We start from the raw sequence: 20,923 nt of genomic DNA, 5'->3' as shown, positions 1-20,923 counted from the left end.
GCTAAAATCATTGATCCACAAAATTTGGGCTTATAATACTACGGTACTACTGCATGTTCATTCAAATGGGTTTGAGTAACAACAAATTGTTGAACAACGGACATCCACCTTCAAGTTATACTTTAATGGTCCGTTTGGAAGTATTTTTATAATGAGGGACGTTTTGGAAATCGAATTCTTGTCGTTAAATTCAAACCAACATATGAGGTTAAACAAATAGTTGTGTACAAAAGGTCAAACAACATTGGATTAGAGAGGAACCATGGAGATCGTCGTGGTGGTGGCTAAGAAAATCAAGTTGGCGATGTTTTCAATGGTAGTTGCGATGAAAGTGGACACGATGAAGAAAGGAAAGACCGGGAAATGAGATCTGAGAAGTTACAATTGATATTGGGTAGACATTATTGATAGTGACATCTATAATTGGTATCAATACGTCAACATAACGATGTATTAACATCATTGATGTATCATAGTTAACGACGTTTGTATCGCTCCATTTACTATAGTGTGTTCGCTCGTACCATACACCTAGTTTTAACTTGCACTGTCTAATTTCAATCAAAAGGTGCCAAGAACTCCACAAATCAACCCCAACATAATAGGAGCTCTCAAAAACTTGTGCTCATAAGCGTTTATGCCACAAATAGTTTTAAAAAATCTCTAGTACTTTAGGGTCTTCCACACAAAAAAATTACTTTAGTGAAAACGCTTGGACAGAAGTGTAGTGAGAAGAAAGATTCTCATATCAGTTAGGATACGCCGCTAGAATAATCAAATAGAAATTAGAAGTATTGGATTTGGAAGTTTAGAGCCATTTGGAATCTGGATATAACACTAACATACATCACCGGATATTTTTGGGTAGGAACAATGTTTGCTATTCACGCAATCAGCTAGAACCACAACTTTGAGTTTTGACTAATCAAACATGAATAAATGAACCTTCAATTCCACAGACCCAAAAAATATCCAGGCTTAGTGAGAACACCCATCTTTTTTGTGTACAAATTAAGGGCCTTTGGGGGATGGCTTAGTCAAAAAACACCAATCGCCTTTCACAAAGTTTTTCTTCCAAATTTGTAATTGAATTGTGCCCCTTCAAAATATCAGACTCACCACCTTTAAGTGGTCGTAATGCTCACGACCTTATCTATTATTATTGGATGAGTTAAAATTTAGAAATTTGTATATATCTATAATACAAATTTCGAAAATTAAACTCATCTAACGATGATGAATTGAGTGATGAGCATCACAATCACTTGAAAGTAATGAGCAAAAATATTCCCATATGGCAATTGGCAAAGCATTTCAAGTGCCACTTCAATAAACATATTAATTAATGCATTTACTCATATTTATGAATCAGGACTAAAAATAAAGAAAATTATTGCATGTTACGTAATATAAAATGTTACGAGTATTGAATAATTATTTAGATTATGACTTTAATTATGGTGTCGTGAATTCAAATTATTCATTACTCATAGTATTTATTGGTACGTAGCACCAAAGTGGAACGTAGATAACAAGGCAAGATAATACTCATATTCAAATTATTCAATACATATATTTATGAATCAGGACAGACAATAAAGAAAATTATTGCATGTTACGTAATATAAAATGTTACGAGTATTGAATAATTATTTAGATTATGACTTTAATTATGGTGTCGTGAATTTAAATTATTCAATACTCAGAGTATTTATTGGTACGTAGCACCAAAGTGGAACGTAGATAACAAGGCAAGATAATACTCATATTCAAATTATTCAATACACATACAAAAGAGAAATGCTAAAGAGACTCTCTCAATGTGAGACTCTACCACATTGATATAATTATGTGCCAACAAATAATATAATTATAACTGTAGGGAAAAGAATAAGCCATTAATAATATTATTATTACGTGCCAACAAATACAGGGTGGCGTGTCACGTGCCGAAAATTATAAAGAAAATGAACAGACCCGGTGGGAGTGGCAGTAGCAGCGGCTGGCAAAGTAGCATGGAAAACAAAGAAAACAACCGGGGTGGGATGAGATGAGAGAGATCCAAACCCAAACCAACCCAACCAACTCAGTCTAAACCAAACCAAACCCGGGTGGGTGTGGGCCCAGATATGTCGGCATGTTGGCAGGCGTAGCTAAACATCAAGAGCAACGTGACACAGAGCCAAACAAACTGCCAAGTGCCAACACAGATTTGGCGCCACTGTGACTGACACTCAGTTTCTGAAATCTGAACTCACTCCGCTACTCCTACAGCCAACAACACAAGAGTCAAGGGGCTCCCCCCGACTTTCCACACTGCTTGCCAATTGTACCATACACCCCTTCATCCCTGCATTTTTCTTGGCGGAAATGAGAGAATTACTTACACTTACTGGATACATTTATGTCTAGTCAATAACACAATCATATGCAAACAAAAATTAATACTTCAAATTATGTTATTGAACTAATCGTTACTGCATCGGTATTTAGTTTATGAACGTGTTCACTTCATTTCTCATCGCTAAATCACAAATACACAATAACCCTTTGATCCTGTCGTCTCATTACATTTACATGACAAAAGTCCTAGAGTACATCAATGTATTGTATACATCGCAATTAACAGCTTAGCATTGTCTTTATGTGGCACAAATTCATTATTAACTTATGAATTTTGAAACGTCAAATTCAAAAGACAATGCACACAAGAAATTAGGCACATCATTTAAGGCAATACTGAAATAAAAAATATCAAAGAAATTAAACAAAACGGAGCAAAGATCCAATCCATCCAACCACAAACTTAAATAATTCCAAAACAAAATTACATGAGAATGATAATAAATTAGCGGGTCAAGTAAACGAAGAAAAAAAAGGAAAACAAACCTAGATTAGAAAGATAATTAAAATAGGATAACACAAAAATAAAATACAACAAAAAGGGGCTAGAGGGGCGCGGGGGTGCACCGGCGATACCGGAAATTAAGATGATTTGGCTGTCTCGGGCTTCCGGCAGAGAATCATGTGCATCGGACTGAAGATTCCGGTTTCGCCGCCCCTGGTCAAAAAGTCCGCGGTTTTGAACAGCATCTCGTGCACATCCACGGTTCCTTTCGGTGCAATTCCGACGGCGGCGAGCACCGTCACCAGAATGTGGTTGCGCCAGTATGCGATCCTCCCCATCTTCAATCGATTCCACCACGGCTGCGCCGGCGGCTTGGCCAGATCTTTCTCCTTCACCACCTCGAACCCGACCTTCCTCGCCGTCTCCGCAATATCCGTATAGCTCCTGAGTCCCGGCAGGGCGTCCCCTCTCTCGATCCCCTGAATGACATCCATGTGTTCGGCGTCGTCACCCTTGTACTTGTCCGTCGTCACCCACTCGTACGACACGTACAGAGCCCCCGGCTTCAGAACCCTGAAGATCTCAGCGTACACCTCCTCCAACTTCGGCGCGTGGCATGTCGCCTCGATTGAGTACGCGCCGTCAAAGCTGTTCTCCGGGAACGGCATCTCGAGGAAGTTCCCGCAGACGACCTCGCAGAGCGATTCGAGGCCGGCCTTCTTATTGTGCTGACGCGCCCGTTTAACCTGGTACTCGTTGATCGTGATCCCGGTGACGTTGGCGCGCGAGTGGGCCGCGATGGCACGCATAGGCCCACCTACGCCGCATCCGACGTCGAGAATTCGGTCTCCGGGTTTCACGTCGATGAGATCGACGGCCATCTCCTCGTGGAGGCGCGTGGCGTCCTTGTGGGACTTGCCGGGGACGTGCGGGGAGAAGTGAAAGGACTGGCCCCAACCCCACTCGTAAATATCGGTGACTAAGTTGTAAAAGGTGTCCACAAAGTCGGGGACTTTCTCGGCCGTTTCGATCTCTTTTGGGCGGCGGAAAAAGGACCAATATTTGTCGTAGCTATCTTGAACTTTCTCGGCGGAGATGGAGCCACCGGAGAGATCCATGGCACGTTTGCCTTTTCGCTCGGCAGGGCCAAGAATGCAGACAAACCAATAGATCCCGCCGGCGAGGAGAGCGCCCGTACAAAAGAGAGTGAGAGAGTCCATTGGAAAGGAGAGGAATGGCGAAGACGGAAAGGACTGAAAGACTGGGAGAAATTTTTGAGTCGCTCCCTATAATCGTGTTTGGCAACGTACGAGTATTTAACTTTTATTATTGCATTCAATATTGCTAATTGCACGCGCGTAGCTTCTTGCGTGGATCCGGGTATCTGTTTTTTAACACGTGGAATTAGAAGGCGACAAAGGGGAGTTCCAACTCTGTGAGGTTTTTTTCCGATTACCTTCAGCGACTGTAATTTAAATAAATCTAGGGGACTTTCTGTAAATTACTTTTATCTTTTTCTGATAATGGTCGTTCTTCTCAACCAAAAAGTATTGTTGGTATTGCCCGATTAAAATTATTGTACGTTGATTTTATCACATACCACAAATTGAAAATTAATAAAGAAATAATTCTAGCATAAATAATATCCTGTGTCAATTCCCGAGCCGTGTTTATGTTGGTGAAGGATAATTTATGAAAAACGTTACAAAGTGCATGCTTTTGTAATTCAAAACACATCTGTGATATTTAGAAGTTAGAAGAATTAGGAAATAAAAAACATACATATGGAAACACAATCCTTTCAATATGGAATTCATTGAAGGTGGAAAGGTTTTGTAGATTATGAAAATCATGGTCCATTGAATGTAGGATTACAAACTTTATAAAAGTATGAACAAGAATATCTTTTTATATTATATTTTATAAACCATTTTTTTAGACGATATTTTATCAATTATATGATGTGGTTGTTGATGGTTGAATTTTATTTTTAATGATTAAAAAAAATTGTAACAATTAGTGGATAGGAAACACATGATAGTGCTATCCACACATTAATTTTTATTTTTTACATACTGTTTTAATTTTCGACTGTTGGATCGAATAAATTGAAAAAGATAAATGACAAAAAATTAATAAAGGTATGTGGGAAATAAAAATGGGTATATTAATAGCATTATCCTAGTATATATTTTGATTAAACGTATGGCATACAAAAGAGTGAGTACAGAACGTTCTTGTTTTTAAAACAATGTACAAACACTTAAAAAGAGAAGAGAGAAATGCTAAGGAGATTATCAAAAGTTAGACTATCTGTCACTTCATCTTTTTGTACAATGTTTTTAAATGTTGGTACAATAATTAAATTTAACGGGTGAGATAGTAAAGAGTTAATAGAGAATCGCACTTTAAGAGAGAATTGTTATCGGCATTCCAAAAATCTCAGTTTGCACTCCAAACTTTTTATAATTAAAAAGAAAAATACATTTGTGAGGAATGTAGAATACGAGTTTTGAAGTACTGATAACAATTCCCTTCTTTGAATTAATCTTAATAATTAAGAAATGATAAAATGGTAGGGGGACCACTAGATTTGTTGGCCGGCTTGAATCTAATGCCGTGCAATTGTGGCCGTTGATGATGTTAATTTCCGAAAGACAAAGAGGCTCTGTGTGTGACTGTGTCTCTTTGTGTGTGGGTCTGTAATGTATCACTTTATATATGCATGCACTGATGCACATGCACATGCATCCCTCAATCCTCATCTCACAAACTCATACATTTTCCAACCATGTTTATCAATTATTTCTCAATTCTTATGACACATGCCCAGATATATATATATATATATATATATATTTATAACAGAGTAGTAGAGTAAAGAATCTTGTGTTATTTTTAATGTATTTTCTCAAAGTGCTGCAGCGTGACATGTTATTGCTGTTGGTGTTTCCTTTCATTTTAATAAACAAATAAATATATTTTGCTCCTCTGGAGTCTGGAGTTTCAAGTGTGGATCCAGATTTCAGACTTGAGTTGACTGAGGACCAGAGATTGCTAAAAGCTGAATCAACGATTCACTACTAATTAAAAACAGATTGATTATACTTTGTTAATTAATATCTCTCAATTCCAGATTTTAGACTCTGTTAATTATACTTTTCATTTTTTAAAGCAGTTTCAATGATTCACTACTAATTAATATTAAAATTATTATTTATCAAAACTAAAAACATGTATATTGTTCATATTTGAAGTATTTTCACACACCAGTGGACAGTGAGTGTGAGTTTTATTTTATTATATATATATATACACACACACACACTCAACTGAAGGAGTGAAGGGTGAATATTGTTCATATTCATCAAAACCACCAATACAATAGTACTGTATAACACAGGCCGGCCAGATCGCAACTCCACGTGATATACGATATCACTTGTAAGCTTTTGGGGGGCAATTTTGCACACTCATGACCCATGAGAGAAACCAACTTCGCTTTAAATATTTTATTTCTTGCCTACTCAAGTTGGCTGAAAGGGAGATTCTGGATCAATAGGATAAGAGCGCCAGCTCCCTTTTTTTTCCAAAACATTTTTTCTAGTTGTTTTGGAGAAAAAAAAATATTGCAATAGACGCATACATACATGTCTTGTATATAACGCTAGAGCTCCATTTTGATGTCACTGGCTTCAACAAAAACCGTAGGACGAAAATGCCCCTCGGCCAAAAAAAAATCAAAACAGTCCTATCCTATGGACCCAGAATCTCCATATGGCTGGACTTTGATCTTTCAGTTTTGTCGTAGGCGGCGGACCACATGGTAACGAGCCAATCACGTGGAACCTTCTTTATCAAACAGTGACTCCACGGACTTTGCTGATTTTCCTACTTCTTCTTTTTCTTTGCTTCTATTTTTCCTGAATCAAGAAAAAATAAATCAAAAAGTTGCTTTCGGGTCTCTAAATATTTGCCCGTCTTTTCTTTTTCTTGTTTAGGTAATTAAGAATATTCCAATGAGTCTTTCCTTTTTCCAATCTCCGCTCGTTTTGTGCAATCGGATGTGTTTTCCTCATTTCCATTATACAGTAATTGCAGCACTTAATTTAATTTGTTTTTCTAGTTTCCTCGTCTAATCATTTCATCATTTTTGTTTCATTTTGATTTCACGTGCAGCGTTAAGCTCGATATGTGCTCTAACTTACTCTGATATCATGAACTTCTATCTTAAAACTAATTGACAATGAAAATAATGACTCAACTTATAAAATTCGCTCGGAGTTCACACTCTTAACATATGTTTTAGTTTGCTTGGACAAAGTTCACATAATTGTACGATAAACTCCAAAGAAGTGACCACGCAAATTAGTTGGTCTTTTTTCATACATGGTTCGGACTCGATTCAAACTGGGCCAATGCCTGGTCGCATGTATGTTTGGGTATCTCAAACTAGGGCTTGCTGCGTTCAGTCAAAACCCAACCAGGGAAAGGGAATGGCACGGCCCACAAGCCCTCTAATGCTTAATGTGAACTAGCAAGTGTCTAAACTGGCATTTTTCGTTCCTTGGGCCCTCGAATGGGCCGATTATTTCAGTCCGACATGAATACAACGAATGTAGCAAGTGCTTCTTTATAAAGTGTTTATATGACCGATAAACATGTTTAACTTTTTCTGACAAATGCAATAATAAACGTTATTTTGTTAGAGCACATTTAATATTCCCATAAACAATCTAAAACATGCAATAGTTATTTATTCGTAATTGCTCTAATCCTTTGTTCAAACTTTGTCGTCAAAGTAACATGAAAATGGGTGCTACTATCCAGGTGTGGATGTTCACATGCTTGGAGTCATAAATCGAAACAATACTTGATTGTTCAAGTATGAGATATAAACTACCAGTCTTAGGCGATTTCTTAAATAATTATTCAAGTAATCGATTTCTTGTGTTGAACCTACTAACAGAAATGCATGATAACGTCATAAATCATAACGATAGAGTAAACATTACCATAAAAAGCTAAAAAAGAAAGTAGAAAGGTATTCGCATTTAAGGTGGTCTTTCCTCAATAGATTTTAAATTTTAAAATTCACCCCCAATTTTACCTACAAAACTCATTGGAAACAAATGGACAGCAGCACGTAGAAAGGTGACTGAGAGGAGAGGAGGGAGATAGTAGATGAGACTTGGACGCATCAAAACGTAATTACATTCCACACGCTTAGGAAATGGGACCTATACATATTTAAGGCAATTAACTTACAAGCTACGCATCCTTTTGCTTCACCTTCCCACTCTGTTGCTTTTGGGCAATTCATTTCCCTTAAACATCCTATTTACACAGTTAAGTACTCCCCTCCCGGCTCCCGATCTCTGTATATAGCAAATATTTCAAGACAAAAAGTGTACGGCACACACTGCACGCATTTCTTAATTCTTTTAAATATAACCCCTTTTTTCCTGATTATGTACAAATAGTAGCTAAGCCAGTTCGGTCAGGGAAGCAGTGGGCGGTGTCGTTCGTTTGAGCTGTCGATCCTTTTTCCTCACTTCTCAATTTAGTTACTGACCAATTAAAGAGTGGTGTGATCGCAAGATGGAAAGGCTTTCGGCAGGGTTGAGCCACCTCTTCATGACAGTCTTTCTGCACAACTTCGCCACGTTCATGGTGATCCCGGCCATCACCGACGTTACAATGTCTGCCCTTTGTCCTGGAAGAGATGAGTGCTCCATCGCTATCTACCTCACCGGATTTCAACAAGCGGTACGTGCAAATTTCTGACTTAGATGCTATAACCCAAATGACCAACTAATCAACTTAATTGTCGACGTCTAATTAAATACATATCATTTTTAACATTCATAATTGTTTGATTATTCCCGCAAGAAGCAAATTGATATCATATCATCTAGCTCTAGGCTTCTAGTACTGCATCAAACCAAATGTCCATGAAAGGATTTGATCAGCTAAACTAACTCAAGTGATGGTAACTGAAGCGACAAAACTTTGTTTTTGTTTAAAAGAAACTTCCATTTCCTTTGCTTGGGCTCTAATCAACTTTCAGATTCAATAATATTAATCTTTCAATTTAAGAAAGGTCTTTCAATTCAAGGAAGTGGAGCAAAATTTCAAAATCATGGCCCCACACCCACACTTTTACGAGTTCAGTCGAGTCCCTTCTCTGTTCTGCTTTCATCGCTCTCGTTATCTCACTGAAATGCTGTCCACCACACCCCCCGCTTCATATGTAACTATTCACATATACATATATATATATATATATTGTCTCTCTTTCTTTGTTACGAGTAATGTTAGATAGCTTAAATTTATACACAAAATTTACAAACTAAATGATATGTCATCAATAGGAAATGAGTACGTTTATCAACGGTTAAGTAATGATCTTATCATCAATTTCCATGTCATTTAATTTACAAAATTTTGTTTACAAATTTAGTCTCCCTAACATTATTTTTTTGTTATTATCCACATAACACGGGATAGATTTGACATCTGCTATCAAATTTGATAGCAAAAGGCTTTGCCTTCATATGACTGAGCGCCACCTAAGAAATTAAAGGCTCGGTTGGAAAGAGTTTGCTGCCATTTTTTACTGTTGTATGCCTATGTGGCAATTTTGACATCTCCCTTGGAGATGCTCTTAGTTTTCAAATTTTTATTGAAGTACCTGTCATTAATGTGATAATGAATTTACATGTTTATTACATATTTTTTAAAATAAAAATTAGTAATTAATTTAGGGTTTTAATACTCACAGCTCTATTAAACTCCTAATTAATTTTCAATTCAAACATTTCCAAAATAAAGAAAAATTAAATTAGAATAAGTTTGTACCCATTAGTTTTTTATGAAAAGATTCTCAATTTTTTAATCTTAAATGTACCCATTCATATATTTTTTTTAATATTAAATGTACCCATTCTTAAACATACAATTTGTTATATGTAAAATGTACCTTTTTTTTAATATAAAATGTATCCAATTTTTTAAATCCATTTTTAAACTTAAATGGATACATTCTTTTTTGCTTGATTTGAGAATGTATTTATGTCAAGTTTAATTGAAGAAATTTACTAATGTTATTAAGCCTAATATCTTTTTTTTTTTTTTTTTTGGGTGTGTTTTGAAGAATGTATCCATGTTTTGGTGAAATAATTTTTTTTTTGTTAATTTTGATGAATGTACCCATACACACACACACACACAATATAATAGAGAGTATAATTTATATTTTATTATTTTTAATCCCACAAATTATGGGTTATATTTAAAATCTCATTAATATAAACAAATACAATTTTTAATTTTTAATTTTTAATTTAAAAAATATAATAACTTACAATATTACATTAATGTAAGGAACTTCGATAAAAAACTAAAAACATACAAGGTTTCAGCCAAATAATATTAATTGATAGGGACCGCATCCAAAGTGTCCCTAAAAAATATCATCAAACCTCAATTTCTTAGCCCCCGACCAAAATAAAATTGCAAAAATAAAAAGAGAAATGTAAACTGAAATCTTTACAAACATCTCCACAACTGAAAAATGTAAACTGAAATCTGCATTTTTTTTCTTTTTGTTTTCCTAAATCATGTGTTTATTTTTGTTCATAAAATTCACTTTTAATTTATTCAATCTAAATGTTAAAAATAAACGAATGCATGCATGCGGAGAAAACAATGTTCGAAAATCACTTTCCTTTGGAAAATTTGATTAGGAATGGATGGAGGGTTTTAACTGAATAAAAAAAGAAAGTGGGTAGAACGTAACAATTAGCCCATCCTTTGTCAATGATCTTTGGTTGAAAATACACTGATTTGTGCATGATTGATTCAGATCGTAGGGCTGGGAACACTAGTGATGATGCCATTGGTAGGTAATCTCTCAGACAAGTGTGGAAGAAAAGCTTTGCTTACACTGCCAATGATCTCCACAATTATCCCCTTGGGTAATCTTTCAACTCTTTAGATCCAAACCAACTACTAACAAAGATAAAAGTCACACATGATATTTAGAGAACTTTAATGACAATACTTTGGCTTTATTTATTTTCTTTTCTTTTTGCTTAACATCAAGCTCTCATTCTAAATTTTGATTTCTCGACAATTTGACGTGGTTGTTATTGACACTTCAAATTAGTTACTATATATATTTTTTTAATTCAAAAAATTAAAAGAGTAACGAGTTTGAGATAACTATTTTAGATTACTAATAACAATTCCGAAAAGTAACCAATAAACGATTGATCAAGAAATGGGGTAATTGAACGCTTACAGGGATATTGGGATACAGCAGGAGTAAGAGTTTCTTCTACGTCTACTTCGCGGTCAAAACTCTAACCGCCATGCTTTGTGAAGGCAGCGTTCAGTGCCTCGCCCTTGCCTATGTGGTAACTTTCTAATCTTTCTGTCGTTTTTGGGCTTACTAAGGATATCAGGCCCATTAGTCACCGACTATTAGGCCGTAAATCGGCCTCGGTGTGCAGTTCATATTGTTCGTTGTTTGATTTGAAATTTTGATGAAGGTGTGAAATATCAATGATTTTCAGGCAGATAATGTGGCAGAAGGGCGGCGAGCCTCGACGTTCGGAGTCCTATCGGGGATTAGTTCCTCTGCATTTGTCTGCGGAACCTTATTCACTCGTTTCGTCTCCACTTCCTCCGCTTTTCAGGTCCAATAATCTCTCTCCAGGACTCTGTCCTCTCCGTTAACATGCATAATTGTGATATGATTGCATTATTTTTATAATCATTAACATTATTATTATTAGGTTGCGACAGTGGTGGCGGTTGTGGCAGTAATGTACATGAGGGTTTTCCTACCGGATTCCAACAGAGACAATAACCTTTCCGCTCCGTTACTGTCGGATGAAAAGATCAAAATTAAGGATTCAGCTGAAAGTTCAAGTGCTCAGATATTGCAGCCAGCCAAAACATTGCCTTCCTTAAGTGATTTTATCTCCTTATTGAAAACCAGGTCAGTCACTTTCCTGCAAAGGGTTGCTCTTACTTAATTTGCAGACTTGTAGTTCAAGTAAGTGCTTACACTTTAATTAATTTGCAGCACGACGTTTTCGCAAGCTGCAATTGTTGCGTTTTTCAGTAATCTTGCGGATGTTGGCCTTCATGCTTCAATGATGGTACGTCTCTCATCCTACGAATTAGTAATTATCTATTTAATTTCCATTTTTTGCACTTTTTATTGTCGTTTGCTTTCAGTTTTTTACAATGCGGACATTAGTGTGATTAGTTCACAAAAAACTCGTTGTTTGTGGATGATTTGCATCTAATTATGTAGCGGTAAGCTAAATTGAACATTAGAAATGCTGCTGAGATCGAAAATCATTGTTTGTTGAGCAGTACTTTCTAAAGGCGCGGTTTCACTTCAACAAGGATCAGTTTGCGGACCTGATGGTTATTTCCGGGGTAGCAGGCACCGTTTCACAGGTACTGCATTTGTTTTACTGTCTTTTGATACTCCGCATACCTCCTTTTTCCGCAGTTTTGGTTTTATTTTCCATGGTACTAAAAATAAACCTTGACGCAGCTGGTTCTAATGCCCTTGCTGGCTCCGGCTTTAGGAGAGGAAAGGCTACTTTCGATAGGCCTCCTTTTTAGCTGTGCACATGTAATATCTAGCCGTCTTTTATTTACTCACCGAAAGTAACATGTCCATTTTAGCTAACCATTTACTAATCGAGTGCAGATGTTTCTTTATGGCATTGCGTGGTCCTTCTGGGTGCCATATGCTGCTGCCATGTTTTCCATCTTTTTTGTGTTCGCACAACCATGCGTAAGATTCGTCAAACTTTGCAAGTTAAACGTTACTCAAATGTTGTATTTAAAGCGATTCAGTTCAAACTTCACAGATGCGAAGCATTGTATCGAAACAAATTGGTCCGTCCGAGCAGGTAAATTTCTATATGCATTTCGGATGTTGCTTCCCTTGCCCTGCCCCTTGGGCTCCAATTCTTTTGGCAATGCATGACTTTCTTGTACATTGTTTTCAGGGGAAGGCTCAAGGATGCATTTCAGGCATATGTTCACTTGCAAATGTGATATCTCCGATTGCTTTCTCTCCTCTCACAGGTGAATTGTAATTCCAATACTAGTTTTTCCGGCCAAAAGCTAATTCGAACTGAGAAATTCAAGCCGTTCTTGCAGCTTTGTTTCTGTCCGAAAAGGCACCCTTTAATTTCCCTGGATTTAGTCTCATTTGCGTTGGATTTGCTGCGGTAAGAACCAACCAAGTTATTTGTATCTGTTATATATGTTCTGCATCGACTTATTATTTCATCTTTGTATTTGGCAATTGGCATTAATTTGTAGATGATAGCCTTTATTCAAAGCGTGATGATAAGGGCTGCTCCTTCCCTTTCGAGCCAACGGAACAGCGGCAATTGCAATCACACGGAGCCCTAGTTTACTCAAGTCACCTTCGGCACTGGCAGTAAACATGACGCCGAGAATCCCAATCCTTGAAATTCTCCGATCATATGAAGAGAGGAGGTTCAGAAACATGCTCTGGTCTGTAACAGAGTGAAATTATACTTTTCATGTCTCTTTTTTGGTTTTTTTGTTTTTGTTTTGGTGGGGGTGGGGTTCTTTATATAATTGAATTGATGGAACTTTGATGAAGCTTAGTGAATATTACTAATCAATGATTAAACTATAAAACTGTTATCTATGAATATTAAGCATCTATTTTCTCCAAGAGAAAAACTTTAGATGCTTGATATTACTAATCAAGTTTAGTTGCCTGATTAAAGTGAGTACTCGCATAAATAAAGTTAACAAATAAAATCTCATGTTTGTGTTTGTGAAAAGTGTTTTACGAATGATATAGTCGAACACCTTTACTCAAGTTTTTTGGTAATGGAGCCGTGCATTAAACTTAAGCAAAAGAAAGCAAAGCATAGAGTGGAATCTTGTTTCCTTTCCTCGTACAATAAGCTTAAAACATACATATAAGTCTCGTTTAGCAACCCGTATAACACACCGGATAGGATAAATAGTACGGACGCAGGTGTTTGGTGCAAATTTGTACTAAATAGTATCCGGATTAATTAAACTGGCCCCACACGTTTTATACTGTGTGCGCCCGCTAAATTATCCTCCCAAAATCCTCTGTATTATTGGTCGGGTAGTTTCACTTCCTCTGCTCTCTCCTTCCCATCTCGCATCGCGCCCTGCGTCTTCTTATCCTCCTCCTCATCCCCTCCCTGCTCCTGCCAAAACCAACCCCTCTTCGCTTTCCCCAATTTTTCTATCCAACCCCACCTGCAAATTTCTTCTTCTTCTTTCTTTGTTCCCACCTGCAAATTTCTTCTTCTTCTCTATCTGTTCTGCCTAAACCTAACCCCTTTTCGTTTTCCCCAATTTTGTAACTAGAAATTTCTTCTTCTTCTCCATCTGTTCCGCCAAAACCCAGCCCCTTTTCGTTTTCCCTAATTTTGCCATCCAACCCCACCTGCAAATTTCTTCATCTTCTCTACCTGCTCCACCCAAACCCAGCCCCTTTTCGTTTTCCCCAATTTTGGTTTTGGCTGGATGACGAAAATTATGAACAATTTCGTTGAATGATATTAAAATTTTATTTCTTTATTCCTATCTATTTGTCCAATCCAATTTCCGCTGCAACAGTTGGAGAACTGTAATCGAGTGGGGGACCTGGGGGTGGAGCTGAACTTCTGGAATTGTGCTCCATATATGTGTGAATAATTTTGGACTAGGGTTGTTGAATTGTTGATTGGGTGTTGAAGTATTGCTTTGTTGTGGTTTACACTGAATAGAATTGTTGATTTTCTTTCTCTTGTCTTATCCGGTTCAAAACACAGTATAAATAATACGGTCATTAATTCGATACTGCACCAAACGCCTGACTAATTTAGTCAGTACTATCCGGTGATTATTTATCTTATCCGACAGAAATAGTCAGTACAGTCCGAACTGCCAAACGAGGCCGGCATTTGGAATTGGTTTTTTTCTAAATGATTTTTTTTATTTTTGTTGGCTGTTTCGCTAACTGTATTTTGGCGAGGCACATGTAATGTTTATGGGAGAGGCACATGCAAGGTTTATGAGATATATTTTTTACGATTGTCGGAACACGATTTAGTACATCATCTGTTATAATATAAGTGATTCTAAATTTATTTTTTTAAACATTGAAAAATCTCTAGATTTAGGGAGCTTTAACGAAAAGCTCTCGATACTATTTAGTTTAACGAAAAATATATTTTTACTCTAAAAAGTCAATTATGGTATCATTCACTTACAACAATTTTTTATCATTTTTGTTAAAATTCAAAAATTTTAAACCATTTTCTTTAGTTTTATTCTAGATTTATGGGATCACCGATAATGGGCTCCCATGTCCCATCACATTAACATCTCTCTCTGCTCCCTATTTTGTTTTTGGGGTGGTATGTATCTGAATATGGTCTCAAATCTCAAGTCAACATATGATCAAGGTTCCCCCCAAAAAAGGGAGCATATTAAATTAGAGTTAGACAACTCATTTTCTATGATCTAGATAACACCAATTCAAACCTAATTAATATTAGAATTTCACTACCACAATGTTACCGAGACGGCAACACCAAAACGTGGCGGACAATTGCGTGGGATTAAGAACAAATTAACAATATAAAAAAAAGAGAAACCATTTTGTTTTAGATTAAAAAAAGACAACTTTCTTTACATCGTGGAGGTATATTCTGAACAAGGGCAAAAGTGGCAGTCAAAAACTCATGTAATATTCTTGTTCATAAGAACAGACCAAAAGTGCTAATTACAATAATGTCTTGATTAATTTCAAGGTTATATGCCTAAAGCTTGCACTCCTTCCCTAATTTTCCTTTTTAAAAAAGAAAAAAAATCCCTATGATATTGTAATTAATTCGCCCTAAATATCTAGATTTAAAAAGCATGGATAATCGTGAATTAGTACTACAGTCTAGTAATATTCTTTTTCACTTGTAAGTGAGAGGTTTTAGGTTAGATTCTCGCCAAAAATTAAATTAAACCATATCATTGCTAGCTCATTGTGAGGTTTCGCCCATTTTCTGACCTTTTAGTGTAGATACTATCGTTTGTTAAAAAAAAAAAATAGAAGGCTTGGATAATCTAATTCTATTTTATTTTTGTTGGATAAACTGCTGGAATATTATCACGGTGTATTACTTGTTCCATCATTTTATTACAAACGATATTAGTTCACACTCTTTAAAAAACAACATTTCAGTTTTCTACCTAATTTTGAAAATGATTGTGGCATCAAATATAACGATCACACAGTAAAACAGAAAAATGCCACCAAGGCGCCAACCCACAAAATCCCTTAATTAAGCTACTAATTTTCTAAAAATGGTCAAATCTCAAAACCTTCTCTTCATAATCCTCGCGTACGTCGCCCTCCACGCGTCCCATACGAATTTTTACATATATGCCGCGACACACCACCACTCACGTTTTCCCTCGTAGGAGGATCGCAACCTCCCCCATATTTTTCCTGCCTTTCACCGCCACCGGTTTTCGCCGTTGGCTTCGTCGGAGGATCCGAAGCCTAAACGAGACAACACTTTCCACCTTCTGACGGTTCCACAAAGTCAACGTCGGCCAATTCCTAAAACTCTCCAACTCCTGGTTCCTCCGGCAACAGCCAACGGCAGCTCTCACATTCATCCCTCTTAGTGCTTGCATTGTATAACTAATGGCGGCAGAAGAAGATAAATCTCAGACGATGGTTGTCTACCTCCACGGCGACCTTGATTTGAAAATTCTCGAGGCTCGATGTTTGCCCAACATGGATATGGTCTCGGAGCGCCTCCGCCGCTTCTTCTCGGCCTGTAGCAAGCCTTTTACACGCCCGGCGGCCCACCACTCCCACGGAAAAATCATCACCAGCGACCCCTACGTCACCGTCTGCCTCGCCGGTGCCACAGTGGCTCGCACCCGCGTCATTTCCAACTCCCAGAACCCCGTCTGGAAAGAGCATTTCAAGATCCCCCTGGCCCACCCCGTCTCGCAGGTCGAATTCTACGTCAAAGACAACGACATGTTTGGCGCAGATTTAATCGGCGTCGCGTCCGTCTCGGCGGTTAGAATCCTTTCCGGCGAAACGATCAGCGATTGGTTCCCGATCATCGGGCCGTTGGGCAAGCCGCCGAAGCCCGACGCGGCCGTTAAGCTCGAGATGCGGTTCACGAAATGCGAGGACAATCCCATGTACCGGCACGGTATTTCGAATGATCCAGACCACTTCGGGATCCGAAACTGTTATTTTCCGGTTCGGCAGGGAGGGCACGTGACGCTGTACCAGGACGCGCACGTGCCGGAGGCGATGCTGGAGGAGATTGAACTGGACGACGGCGTTACTTTTCAGCACGGGAGGTGCTGGGAGGATATCTGCCACGCGATATTGGAGGCGCATCATTTGGTTTATATTGTGGGATGGTCAATTTATCATCAGGTGAAGCTGGTGCGAGAACCGACGAAGCCGCTGCCGAGCGGCGGGAATTTGAACCTGGGGGAGCTGCTGAAGTACAAGTCCGAAGAAGGCTTGCGAGTTCTGCTGCTCGTTTGGGATGACAAGACTTCTCACAGCAAATTCTTCATCAATACGGTACCCTTTTTATTGATTTTTTTTTTTTTTTCGTTTTCTTCTTCAATGGCGTTCTTGCAATGAGTCACAAAACAAAGTTTTGAGTTAAACAACCATTGCATGAAAATGGAGCAATTAATTCAGCTGAATGAAGGTACAAACATTTGGTAGGAAAAATAAAAAAAATTAAAATGCTTTCGTGTTCGTCAAATGCAGCGAAAGCATCATAAATTTTTAGGAAAACTAATGAAAAGAGCTTGAGTTTTAATGATAAGGACAAAATAAAGGGTAAAGTGAATAGTACCAGAATTGACTTTTTAGTGTAAAAATGTGGTTTTTCGTTAAAGTGAACAGTACCAGGTGTTTTTCGTTAAAGTTCCCTAAATTTTTCTGCTAAACTCTTCCAAACCTGAGTTTCTTTTACCAAACTGGCACAAAAGCGTTTCAAATTTTTGTGCCAAATGCATTTATAAATATTTAAACCAAAAGCCATCTACCCATATTTGGTATAAAAGCTTAAAATGCATGTAGATCATAGAAGTACTCTAGAAAGCATACTATTTGAACTCGAGTTGAGTAAAAATTGAATCTTTCTAATTAAAATCACTTATGCGCAGTAGTGCTTCTTACATAAACAATCCAAACGAGCATGTTATAATTAGTCGAATATATTTACCATTTTAAGTTGATACTACATCTTGTAAAAATTGATTTTGATTTGGAATACTGAGTTCTGTTACTTGTGTATGCAGAATGGAGTGATGCAAACTCATGACGAAGAGACCCGCAAGTTCTTTAAGCACTCTTCGGTTTCATGCGTGCTTGCACCTCGATATGCGAGCAGTAAGCTTAGCATTTTCAAGCAACAGGCATGCCTTAAACCATGGTTCACTCACTGTTTAGCTTTTCATTTATCTATTGATCCACATATATGAACAGAGTTTAAGTATGAATAATAATTTACGGACCAGATTTACCTATAATACGTTCTCACACATGATCTTCTTCTGTGTAGGTTGTTGGAACCCTGTTTACACATCACCAGAAATGTGTGATTGTGGATACACAAGCATCTGGAAATAACCGAAAGATAACCGCCTTCATAGGAGGTCTAGACCTTTGTGATGGCCGCTATGATACTCCTGAGCATCGCCTCTTTCGAGACCTCGACAGTGTTTTCCAGGATGATTATCATAATCCCACACTTTCTGTGAGTAAAAAAATTGCATTTTCCGTTTTGAAATCTAATAACTATAAATGAAATAGTTATTAAACGAACCTTAGCTAAATGAGATTGTATGTCACGTATGTATGTAGGGAGGAACAAAGGGTCCAAGGCAACCGTGGCATGATTTGCATTGCAAGATAGAAGGGCCGGCTGCCTATGATGTGCTTACCAATTTTGAGCAGCGTTGGAGAAAAGCCACAAAATGGTCGGAGTTGGGCCAACGATTCAAAAGAGTATCTCGCTGGCATGACGATGCTTTGATAAAATTGGAGCGCATCTCATGGATACTTAGTCCCTCCCCATCAACTGCCAAGGATGATCCCGCCTTATGGGTTTCAGATGAAAATGACCCTCAAAACTGGCATGTTCAGGTACTACTATCTAACTGCATTTCCTGCAACCACATGGCTTACATATAAATACTAATCAAATATCCTAACCATACTAGGCCTTAATTAGCAGTTGTTTGATTATTCGATTGGTAAATTGACAGGTTTTTCGATCCATAGATTCTGGATCTCTGAAGGGATTTCCTAAGGATGTTTATAAAGCAGAGGCTCAGGTTGGCTATTCTTTCAGACGGCATGATCTTACTTCGCAACATAGTTATTTTTACTGCAGAAATTAATCAGTGAATTTTTTGGTATTCTGTTTTGCTGCAGAATCTTGTTTGTGCCAAGAATTTGGTAGTAGACAAGAGCATACAAACAGCATACATCGATGCAATCCGATCTGCACAACACTTCATATACATTGAGAATCAGTATTTTGTCGGATCGTCGTATGGATGGCCAGCTTACAAAGAAGCAGGTTCATATACTATTACTAAATATGAATTCCAATTAATTAGTAACAAGGGGTGTTCCAATAAATTAAATTTCTTAACAAATATGTTTTGATTCAGGTGCTGACAATTTAATCCCGATGGAATTGGCATTAAAGATTGCGAGCAAGATAAGAGCAGACGAGAGATTCGCAGTTTATATCGTCATACCAATGTGGCCAGAGGGTGTTCCCTCCTCTGCTTCTGTGCAAGAAATTCTCTATTGGCAGGTAATTAAAGACTGAAGTCTTTTAGTTTCATACAAAGTCGGCTTAATTAATTCTCACTGCCTTGTAATTGATGGTTTACAGGGACAGACAATGCAAATGATGTATGAAGTCGTAGCAAAAGAGCTGAAAGCCATGAAAGTGGAGAATGCTCATCCGCATGACTACCTAAACTTCTACTGTCTTGGAAATCGGGAGACACTGCCGGACACGCTATCCTGTCACGTGAATCAAACTGACAGAAACGGAGAATCTCACACGGTAATTATACATTTGCAACATAACTTCATAAAAGTTGAATTAAGTTGGGCCTTTTGCATACCAACCTGTGCAAGTTCCTTCAGGTTTCGGCTTCCCAAAAGTTTCAACGGTTTATGATTTACGTACATGCCAAGGGAATGGTGGTAGATGATGAGTATGTGATCATAGGTTCCGCAAATATCAACCAACGATCTATGGCGGGTTCTAGAGACACCGAGATAGCCATGGGTGCATACCAGCCCCACCACACTTGGGGTAAGAAGAAGCGTCATCCTCGTGGCCAGGTGTATGGGTATAGAATGTCACTTTGGGCAGAACACTTGGGGATGGTGGACAAATGCTTCAAGGAGGCTGAAACGTTGGACTGTGTGAAGTGCGTGAACGCTATCGCTGGAGATAACTGGACGAGGTTTGTGGCGGATGACTTTGCACCATTACAAGGGCATTTGATGAAATACCCGGTTGCGGTAGATGTCAATGGGAAGGTAAGTGCAATTCCTGGACGAGAGAGTTTCCCTGACGTCGGTGGTAAGATCCTCGGAGGCCGAACTACCCTTCCTGATGCACTCACTACTTAACCTTAAACATTAGGCAGGCTGCAGACTCCTTCAATTTTTTCTCCCATGCTTATATTTTCATCACCATTCGATCCGAAAATGCTGACCTGATTGAAAGAAGGGGTTCTATACTATACAAAAGGTGTGGGAGCGTACAAGTATTAGTGACAGATCGATCGCAAGCACCCCATTACTTGAATGAATTTAGGGTACATAGCTCTTGTAATTTATCACCTCAATAGTGTATACCCTATTGAAATTAATTCAATTTATTTCTTCATTTCTTTTTTGCTTTTGGTTTACCCTCAGAATGTAGACCTAATACATTTTTTTCCTTCTTTAAG

General features: G+C 37.9%; 3 protein-coding genes across 8 annotated transcripts; 2 read left to right on the top strand and 1 right to left on the bottom strand.

Annotated features, from left to right (window-relative positions):
• Positions 1-2,789: 2,789 nt before the first annotated feature.
• Positions 2,790-4,482, bottom strand: LOC103450343 (24-methylenesterol C-methyltransferase 2-like). The gene has a single exon (XM_008389677.4). The coding sequence runs from the start codon at positions 4,066-4,068 to the stop codon at positions 2,986-2,988; it is 1,083 nt and encodes a 360-aa protein (XP_008387899.1). The 5' UTR covers positions 4,069-4,482; the 3' UTR covers positions 2,790-2,985.
• A 3,724-nt stretch (positions 4,483-8,206) lies between these two features.
• On the top strand, positions 8,207-13,555 carry LOC103450342 (uncharacterized). 6 transcript variants are annotated; one of them, XM_008389676.4, is made up of 13 exons: positions 8,207-8,617; positions 10,716-10,827; positions 11,156-11,268; positions 11,428-11,550; positions 11,650-11,855; positions 11,943-12,018; positions 12,239-12,325; positions 12,426-12,506; positions 12,585-12,671; positions 12,748-12,789; positions 12,889-12,967; positions 13,043-13,113; positions 13,208-13,555. In XM_008389676.4, exons 1-13 carry the CDS (start codon positions 8,450-8,452, stop codon positions 13,298-13,300), a joined length of 1,338 nt encoding a protein of 445 aa, XP_008387898.1. In that variant the 5' UTR covers positions 8,207-8,449; the 3' UTR covers positions 13,301-13,555. The 6 variants fall into 6 exon arrangements, 4 of the variants coding, with proteins under 4 accessions (XP_008387898.1, XP_017191569.1, XP_017191571.1 ...); XR_003769503.2 differs by having other exon boundaries at positions 8,216-8,617; positions 12,734-12,789; XM_017336080.3 differs by lacking the exon at positions 13,043-13,113 and having other exon boundaries at positions 8,216-8,617.
• Positions 13,556-16,353: 2,798 nt separating this feature from the next.
• On the top strand, positions 16,354-20,859 carry LOC103450340 (phospholipase D delta-like). The gene is made up of 9 exons (XM_008389673.4): positions 16,354-17,504; positions 18,236-18,352; positions 18,499-18,693; positions 18,801-19,082; positions 19,205-19,273; positions 19,374-19,521; positions 19,616-19,764; positions 19,846-20,022; positions 20,106-20,859. The coding sequence occupies exons 1-9, from the start codon at positions 16,593-16,595 to the stop codon at positions 20,598-20,600; spliced, it is 2,544 nt and encodes an 847-aa protein (XP_008387895.1). The 5' UTR covers positions 16,354-16,592; the 3' UTR covers positions 20,601-20,859.
• The last annotated feature ends 64 nt before the right edge of the window (positions 20,860-20,923 follow it).

This window comes from Malus domestica, chromosome 15 (genome assembly GCF_042453785.1).
Source record: "Malus domestica chromosome 15, GDT2T_hap1".
NCBI classification, from domain to species: Eukaryota; Viridiplantae; Streptophyta; class Magnoliopsida; order Rosales; family Rosaceae; genus Malus; species Malus domestica.
The sequence above is the reverse complement of the archived record's forward strand: the minus strand, read 5'-3'. Positions and strand labels throughout refer to the sequence as shown.

Bases quoted from the DNA above. Each gene is read 5' to 3' on its own strand.
- LOC103450343 (XM_008389677.4), bottom strand. From the start codon at position 4,068: ATGGACTCTCTCACTCTCTTTTGTACGGGCGCTCTCCTCGCCGGCGGG.
- LOC103450342 (XM_008389676.4), top strand. From the start codon at position 8,450: ATGGAAAGGCTTTCGGCAGGGTTGAGCCACCTCTTCATGACAGTCTTT. The intron at 8,618-10,715 runs GTACGTGCAAAT...TGATTGATTCAG, and splicing joins TCACCGGATTTCAACAAGCG to ATCGTAGGGCTGGGAACACT. The intron at 12,790-12,888 runs GTAAATTTCTAT...CATTGTTTTCAG, and splicing joins AAATTGGTCCGTCCGAGCAG to GGGAAGGCTCAAGGATGCAT.
- LOC103450340 (XM_008389673.4), top strand. From the start codon at position 16,593: ATGGCGGCAGAAGAAGATAAATCTCAGACGATGGTTGTCTACCTCCAC. The intron at 17,505-18,235 runs GTACCCTTTTTA...TTGTGTATGCAG, and splicing joins GCAAATTCTTCATCAATACG to AATGGAGTGATGCAAACTCA. The intron at 19,765-19,845 runs GTAATTAAAGAC...GATGGTTTACAG, and splicing joins AAGAAATTCTCTATTGGCAG to GGACAGACAATGCAAATGAT.